The sequence below is a fragment of the Medicago sativa genome, chromosome 3 (assembly GCF_051527215.1).
Source record: "Medicago sativa cultivar Bolivia chromosome 3, Bolivia_mono, whole genome shotgun sequence".
Classification (NCBI taxonomy): Eukaryota; Viridiplantae; Streptophyta; class Magnoliopsida; order Fabales; family Fabaceae; genus Medicago; species Medicago sativa.
In genome coordinates, this window is record NC_140751.1 from 83950004 (window position 1) to 83959376 (window position 9373).

Consider the following 9373-nt stretch of genomic DNA (forward strand, 5'->3'; position numbering starts at 1 on the left):
TTACTTGTACTTTCTCACACACTATAAACCCATCTCAATTGTTAGAATCTCCCAAATCCTTAACATTCTTTCAACACCAACAATGGCGAAAAACGTTGCGATTTTCGGCTTATTGTTTTCTCTTCTTGTGTTGGTTCCTTCTCAGATCTTCGCTGAGGAATCATCAACTGACGCTAAGGAATTTGTTCTTACATTGGATAACACTAATTTCCATGACACTGTTAAGAAGCACGATTTCATCGTCGTTGAATTCTACGCACCTTGGTATGGTTCGATTCTCCTATTTTTTATGTTTTTTTTTGTGTATGCTCGATTCATCGATTCTTGTTCTGATCTGTCTTATTTGCTTTTATTGTGTTCTAGATCTTAATTTTGCTTATTTCGTGTTAGATATTGGTAATTATGCTAAATTAGGTATAATTATTACATAGTTTTTGTTTTGTGTACTAATTTCAACGATTAGAGTTAGACTTGTTAATCTCTGTAGCACTACTCTTATGATCGATGTCGTGTCTGTGTCCGGTTTTGTCAGTGTCCGACACACGCTGACACGACTAACTCATGTGATTATGTTGAATTATGTTATTTCCTCGATGCGTGTCTATGCTTCATAGTTGAAAATATTGTCAATTTTTTTTGTTAGTTTTTTTTCAATTTTTTTTATTCAGATTGTATTTGTTGCATGCACGCTGATGTTTGTTAAATTTTCTGTAATGGAATGTTATTAAATCCAATTTTCATTTTGATCAATTGTTATGAATATTTTTGCATTGCATTTACCTTATAATTGTTAATTTGATTTTATTTTTTCCCATCTTTCTAGGTGTGGACACTGTAAGAAGCTAGCCCCAGAGGTGAATTATTTTTCTTTATTTTCTTTAATTATTTTGGGTTAAAAAATGAAAGAATATTATGCTGATGCTGATTTTTTGTTGTGTTTACATCTGCAGTATGAGAAGGCTGCTTCTATCTTGAGCACTCACGAGCCACCAGTTGTTTTGGCTAAAGTTGATGCCAATGAGGAGCACAACAAAGACCTCGCATCGGAAAATGATGTTAAGGGATTCCCAACCATTAAGATTTTTAGGAATGGTGGAAAGAACATTCAAGAATACAAAGGTCCCCGTGAAGCTGAAGGTATTGTTGAGTATTTGAAAAAACAAAGTGGCCCTGCATCCACAGAAATTAAATCTGCTGATGATGCGACCGCTTTTGTTGGTGACAACAAAGTTGTTATTGTAAGTATCCAGCCATTGTAGTTTAATCTTAGAATTTAATTCATATATACCGTAACATCTTTTATAATGCGATGCATGAAAATAAAACTCTTAATATTATCTTTCAATTTTTTCAGGTCGGAGTTTTCCCTAAATTTTCTGGTGAGGAGTACGATAACTTCATTGCATTAGCAGAGAAGTTGCGTTCTGACTATGACTTTGCTCACACTTTGAATGCCAAACACCTTCCAAAGGGAGACTCATCAGTGTCTGGGCCTGTGGTTAGGTTATTTAAGCCATTTGACGAGCTCTTTGTGGACTCAAAGGTATTTCTGATTTCTGCAGCTTGACTGTTCCATGTTACATATTTTAGTTTTTTTGTTTGTTTGTTGTTTAAAATTGTTTCATGCTCGTAGGATTTCAATGTAGAAGCTCTAGAGAAATTCATTGAAGAATCCAGTACCCCAATTGTGACTGTCTTCAACAATGAGCCTAGCAATCACCCTTTTGTTGTCAAATTCTTTAACTCTCCCAACGCAAAGGTAATATGCTATTTAAGTTATTTTTATGATTCGTAGTTGTTATTAATTTATAGAAGCATATTATTGATATATTTGCCTTTAGCTTACCATTTTGTGTCTCAAAGCATTTTACAAACCTTGCTTCCTTTGTCTCTGTTTTACACCCATATTATCCTGTGTCCCGTAAATCTAAATTAAAGTTATAAAATTGGCAGGCTATGTTGTTCATCAACTTTACTACCGAAGGTGCTGAATCTTTCAAAACAAAATACCATGAAGTTGCTGAGCAATACAAACAACAGGGAGTTAGCTTTCTTGTTGGAGATGTTGAGTCTAGTCAAGGTGCCTTCCAGGTTTGTATCAAATCAAAGTTTTATTATTTAAATATTTTCAAGTTATTCTTTGCTCAATATTAATATTTGACATTGTCAATGGCTTTTCTTGGCAGTATTTTGGACTGAAGGAAGAACAAGTACCTCTAATTATTATTCAGCATAATGATGGCAAGAAGTTTTTCAAACCCAATTTGGAACTTGATCAACTCCCAACTTGGTTGAAGGCATACAAGGTATTAGCTCATTTCTCTTGGTAGCTTTTTGCCTTTGACTTCTTTAAGTTGGTACCCTTATTTCTATTAGGATATTTGGTTTTGTAAACTCTTTCATTCAAGATATTTTATATTTTACTTCTATTGTTTGTCTTCAAGATTTTTAATTTATCGTATTTTCTTTTCAGGATGGCAAGGTTGAACCATTTGTCAAGTCTGAACCTATTCCTGAAAGTAACAACGAGCCTGTTAAAGTGGTGGTTGGGCAAACTCTTGAGGACGTTGTTTTCAAGTCTGGGAAGAATGGTATTAAAATTTTGCCTTTTATTTTTGCCTTTTTCTATGGATTATCAGATAGATTTTGGTACTCACTGTGTTCAAACAACATATCATGTTTCAAAATATTTATGTTCCCTGCATGTGAAATATCATGTTTCAAAATATTTATGTTCCCTGCATGTGAAAGAGTTTGGACAAAAATATTTGAGATGATTAGATAATGCATTCATATAAAGATTGTCAAAACTAGATTATAATTTGACAAAAATATAATGAATTTTGTTTTTAAAGCTAGAGATTTATGTACTTCTTGTCATATATGTTCTATGGAAGTTCTCCAGGAAACATGTTTCTTTGAAGCTGTTGCTATTACAACCTTGTGATTATGTATATAGCATAAATTACACATGGAAAGGAACATGTCTTTCTGATTCCATTATGTTGCAGTAATTACCATACAGAAACCACTGTCTCTCATTCACAACTTGTATTAATTAGTTGTTTGCCTTATTCATTTAGAGTTACACTAATAATATACTGGCATAAACTATACAACCTGCAGTGTTGATAGAGTTTTATGCTCCTTGGTGTGGTCACTGCAAGCAGTTGGCTCCAATCTTGGATGAAGTTGCTGTCTCATTCCAAAGCGATGCTGATGTTGTTATTGCAAAACTGGTAAGATATGTGTCTTGTTTCATATCCTTTGATGATTATAACATTATCCTTTTTCTTTTATTTTTTGATATGGCTAACTTTATTCTATGCATCATTTGTGTCACTTTCCAGGATGCAACTGCCAACGATATCCCAACCGACACCTTTGATGTCCAAGGCTATCCAACCTTGTACTTCAGGTCAGCAAGTGGAAAACTATCACAATACGATGGTGGTAGGACAAAGGAAGACATCATAGAATTCATTGAAAAGAACAAGGATAAAACTGGTGCTGCTCATCAAGAAGTAGAACAACCAAAAGCTGCTGCTCAGCCAGAAGCAGAACAACCAAAAGATGAGCTTTGAAAAGGTAACTTTCCGTAGATCATTCATTAGTTTCCCAACTTAATCCGAATTGTATAGAAACTCTTTCTACAAAGTTTCTCATTCATATTTTTATTCTTTTTGCAGTTTCGCTTGGAGGATATCGGCACACAGTCATCTGCGGGCTTTACAACTCTTTTGTATCTCAGAATCAGAAGTTAGGAAATCTTAGTGCCAATCTATCTATTTTTGCGTTTCATTTTATCTTTTTGGTTTACTCTAATGTATTACTGAATAATGTGAGTTTTGGCGGAGTTTAGTACTGGAACTTTTGTTTCTGTAAAATTTAATCCGAGATAAATTAGTTGATGTTTTTAGTTTTACAAGTTAAATCGATGAAGAAACATGGTTCGAAAACCCTGCATGCTCTCTTTTCTAATAAATAAAAAGGACGTGGTGTGATCAAAATGGAACCTAGTCTCTAGGAACTTTACTGAAGGATTAAACACGTTTTTACCATTTACTATAAAATAAAATTGGTAAACTGTAATTTTACATAGAAGTGAGTCACGGTCTATAATAATTATTACAAAATAAAGCATTTTGAAAAAGAAAAAAATTAGCAGGAGACGGTGTATATTAGATTTGAGAAAGTATTAATGTTGCTTGATTTTGATGTATTTGGTTGATTTCGAGTATAAATGATTTTGTCTCTACAATTTATGATACTTTTTTTTTTTTTTGACAAAACAATTTACGATACTTGGTGCTAGAAATTGGAACTTTTAATTCTAGAATTAATTTTTACTATCATTTTTATCGTTCAACTTACTATTTTCACATGGGAAATGATTAATCTCGCGATAAAACATTTCACGACAATTCACGACATGTTTTGTTTTTCACATGGGAAATGATTAATCTCGCGATAAAACATTTCACGACATGTTTTGTTTTAGATGAATTCTATGTGTTTCAGCAGAGATGACTCTCATTTTTGTCATGAAGTATATAAAGACATATTAGTGGGCAGTATTTATTTCAAATATTAGATAAACGGTTAGTAGGCAAATGGTTAGACACCATTTTTGTCATGATGTATATAAGGACATATTTTTAAGATTGAGATTATGAGTTTAAGTTCAATAGGCAAACGGTTAGCTACCTAACACCTTTTTTATTTTAAGAAAATATGAAAATAAAACTTAGAAAGCTTGTAGAAATCAAATTATAGCACACTTCGTGAAAATTTCGTGATAATGGCAGTCGCTATATATAGCACTGCTTTCACATAATTACATCGAAATACATATCCATTCACTCAAAATCACATTGCTCACGACACTTTAAGCGCACTTCGAAATGAAATTGTATTAAAACTCACATATTGGCAATATTTAATTTTGAAAAGATATTTGGAAAGTATAAATTTCTATGGACTCTTTTTTTTTTTACATCTTATAGACGTATACGGTGTAATATACTTCGTCTCACGATCTTTCTCTCTTTCTTTGCCTGGGTTCGTCTAGCTTTCTTTGCCCTTTCTATTTGTATTTTATCTTGTGTAAATTGAGCTTAAAAGTTGCTATATGAGAGTAGAACTTTCAAAATTTATTAATTTATTATTTTGCACACTTAATTTATTTGCGTTTGTAGTTATATATCTCTCTTTTTGTCCCTTGGTGGGGTTGTGAAGTTTTTTTTTTTAGAAAAATATTTATAGTTGTGGCTTAAGTTATTTCAATTAAGTTAATTTGAATAGACCAATATAAATCATAATTTGGAGGTTCCATCGATTCGATCTCTAGCCATAATCCTATCGCATTGCTCACAGCACTCTAAGTGCACTTTGTAATGAGATTGTATTCAAAAGTCGCACGTGGCACTATTTAAGCTTAAAAAGATTTTGAGAGTATAAATTTCTTTGGACTTTTTTATTTCTTGTATCAATATATTTTGCATCACTATATTTTCTCTTTCATCGACCTTTCTATCTACTTCCTCCGTCTCGCAATAATTGTCTCTTTAACGTCAAAAATATGTGTGTGTAATAAATAGAGATTAAAAATGGCTATATGAAAGTGGAACTTTCAAAATATATTAACCTCTTATTCTGCACAGTTATTTTATTTGTATTTGTATCTATATATTTTTTTTGTCCCTTGATGGGGTTGTGAAAAAGATATTTATAGTTGTGGCTTAATAGTTATTTCAAATAAGTTATTTGAATGCAACAATAAACAAAAAGTTAGGTCCCACTGATTCAATCTCTAGCCATAAACATATTATATTGCTCACAATAAACTTATTATGCATATGGAAAGATAGTTCCTTTGTGGAGGCTTGAAAGGTGAAAAGAAATTTTATCGGGTTCTATGGTATGATGTGTGCAAGTCGAATGAGAAAGGTAGACTAGAGGCAAGAGAAACTTGAGGCGTTTTAGTTTGGCTGATGTGTGGGTGGGTGATGTTTCCCTAAGATATTACTTACTTAAGTTGTTTCTTGTGTCGGATTAGCAAGCCTCAGTTGTGAGCGGTTTATGTAAGTGTTTGAAGGTGATAGGTGGGTTGGAACGCTTACATAGAGAAGATATATGTTTAAGGGAACATTTATTGACGGTGGAACTGATAACCTAATTAGTGGGGTGAATCAAGCCCTTCACGAGGATACATGGTCTTCGATTTAGACTCATCTAGTTAGCTTTCTATTTGCTCCACGTATGCAACTTTGTTGGCTATGTCTCCTCGGGTGGAAACATTGTCAGCTGGCGAACTTCAAATCCTTTTGCAAGTGTGGAAGAGTTAGGTGTTGGAAATTTAGGTCTTAATCCATAAAACATGTTCAATACAAAATAAAAGTATAGCGGAAGCAAATTAATCATTGAACATAAATATGATCGGATCGACAACATGTTTGATTTATCAAGGATATCAAGAATTAGGGTATTAGGAATACCTGGATAAAGCTTTCATGGCGGCCCTACTCTCAATCGGCAGCCGACGCTAAACGAGAGAGAGGTGATCCGAAACAAACAAGAACGTTAGCGGCGGTTGATTTGGTTATTCCTCAACCGGTACGCTTTATGCTCGAAGTTCTCTTTCGGATGGGGAGAAGAGAGAGTTCGCCGTGTACGGTGTATTGGGGACCATAGCCTCTTTTATATTGGATGGCCATTAGGGTTTCCCATTATTCCGTTAATGGGCCATCCAGACATCCACTCATTGAGTCCATATCAACTAATTAAATATTTAATTAAGGGTCATGTTAACTTGTGCCCTTAGGGCACAAGATAAGGAACCTAAAAGTAGAAATATTTCCTCAAATTTTGTGCATTCTATTTATCATAAATTTAAAAATTAAATTGAATGCACACATTCCAACAAAAAGTTACTATGTTGGGTTCCTTATCTTGTGCCTTAAGGGCACAAGTTAACATTTTCCTTTAATTAATTATCCAATTAGAAATACAATAGGCTTATTATTTAATTTAATCATTAATCAACTAAGACTCACAATTGATAAATAGCTAATATAATTATTGTTACGATATTAGCCCACATAATGATATTGGAATATAATAAATAATAAAATATTCCAACATTAGGATCCACCAATGATCACTGCTTTCTCATGACAACTGTTTTAGATACTGTTTTCACTCGTCCAAATCTTCTTTGGTATCGTATTATTCAAGATGTTGAAGGTTCAAACTGTGTATCATTTAACATTTGAGAGATGATGAGTCATATGTTTGTAACATGTGAGTTATATCTCTGTGGTATATATATGACTTTCTACTAAGAGTTGGTTATGAGAGAGGAAATTTAATAAATGAAGAAAATTCAAATCCTTTGCGCAAATAATAAATTTTGCAAATGAAATTAAGTCAAGTGCTTGACCAAAATAACAAATTTTGTAAATGAAAGGAATCAAATACTCCATCCGTCCCTATATCTAACCACCCATTTGACTTTATTTATGTCCCTAAATCTGAACCCCTTTTCAAATTACTAGATGTATTTATTATTATTTTCCTAAACATACCCCTAATTAATACTACTAACTTATCTTGAAATTTAAAAAGTCAAATTTAATACATATACAAACAAAGGACAATATGGTAATATTAACACACAAAACAGAGACATAATAATTACCTTGACAATTTTTCTTAAGAAATGTGAAAAAAGTAAAGGGGGTTACATTAAGGGACGGAGGGAGTAAATTCGTAAAATTTCAAATTCTTTTAAATTTTGAATTCCGTCATCTAAACACACTCATAAGAATATATGTCTCTTCTTTAAAAAAATCTCCAAATGGCCATACCATTGTTGAGTAAATTATGATCATGAGTTGGAATTGATTCCTAGTTTGAGGTGAGTTCCCCTCCTTGTGTAATGGATGGTGTGTTGAATTCTTATGTGCTTGACCATGAATTAGTTCTCTTTATGTATTGTGGGTGGATGTTATATTTTGATTTCACTTGGGCTCACTAGAACAATTGGTGTCGTTGTATTGTATCCATGAATTGTATTGTATCCATGAAATAGGATTCAATGCGGTGCTTTTGTCATGTATTGACGCGATCAAGAAATTGATAGCCATCCGATCTTGACCGGACGGTTAAAAAAATAGATTTAATTTTTAGTGTTTAAATCCTAAAATTCCAAGATCAAATCGGGATCATTCAATTTTGATCGAATGTTCATCGAAGCATGAGCGCATGATCCGTTAACCGCAACAAATCATGTGTATCCATGTGTCATCCCATCCGCTCCCTTGCTTTTGTGCGGCTTTCTATATTCACCTTTGCTATTTACCCCGACAAGTATTGTCCCGAATCCATCAAGAATGAAAATAAGCCAATAAAAAACGGCTGTGAGCGGAAATCATGGGAGGTGGGGGAGAAAAAGATGGAAATCATAACTAATGGATGGATGGCATATATGCCACATGTGTACGGAAAATCTCGGGACAGTTCTATTTGGGAAAACAAGCATTTTCCTTCTATATTTTTTGTTTATAGGCTCTCTTTGGTTTAATATATTTTGCCGTTTTTAGTGAATTTTTTTTTGCGACCAGTTACCAAAAAATTTCCAAATCGACCCCTTTTGACATTTAAATACGAAATGACCCCCTTTCGGATTTTTTGTTTTTTGTTTTGTCGTTTTCCTCATTACCGCGAGTTTCAAATTGCGGTAATGAGCCACCTTCTTCGACGCGCGCCGGGCTTGCACGGGTGAGGCGAGGTTGACCGATTTTTTTTTAAATTTTTTTTCTTCATTACGGCGATTTGGAATTGCGGTAATGAATTTTTTATTTTTTTCGTTTTTTCTATTTTTGGCACAATATATGTTTTTTAAAATTAGATGCAAATAATAATAAATAAATATAAATTTAAAAACATTAATTATATTATTCATTGTGTTAAAAATAAAAACTACTTTCTCCGCGGTAACCATTTACGCCAACCTAAATTTAAATTATGACTTCTGTAGCACATAATTTATCTTTTTTTCTTCGTACGGGTCGTTGGACTTGCTCTTGCTCTTCCTCTTCCTCGGAGCTCTTCCTCTTCCTCTTCCTCATCCACCTCCTCATTTTGCCGCGTGTTCTTTTCACCATGACTACACAACCCTTATTCCGGACGTGTTCAAAAACGAGAATGTTTACGCCATCTACAACAAAGCATTCAAAGTAGTCCGGGACAAGAGTTATTGGCCCCCATACGAAGGTCCGAGCTTTGTCATAATCCGGACATGCGAAGACTAAAGAAAGGTAGACCCGATAGTACTCACATTAGGAGTGAAATGGACGAGGAGGTGGAAGAA

At 33.6% G+C, this 9373-nt stretch overlaps 1 protein-coding gene across 1 annotated transcript; it reads left to right on the forward strand.

Moving 5' to 3' along the window:
• The first annotated feature begins 53 nt into the window (after positions 1–53).
• On the forward strand, positions 54–3959 carry PDIL1-1 (PDI-like 1-1). The gene is made up of 11 exons (XM_085754894.1): positions 54–264; positions 824–854; positions 951–1238; positions 1355–1543; positions 1634–1759; positions 1954–2091; positions 2187–2306; positions 2474–2591; positions 3127–3239; positions 3351–3588; positions 3690–3959. The coding sequence occupies exons 1-10, from the start codon at positions 83–85 to the stop codon at positions 3582–3584; spliced, it is 1539 nt and encodes a 512-aa protein (XP_085611020.1). The 5' UTR covers positions 54–82; the 3' UTR covers positions 3585–3588; positions 3690–3959.
• The last annotated feature ends 5414 nt before the right edge of the window (positions 3960–9373 follow it).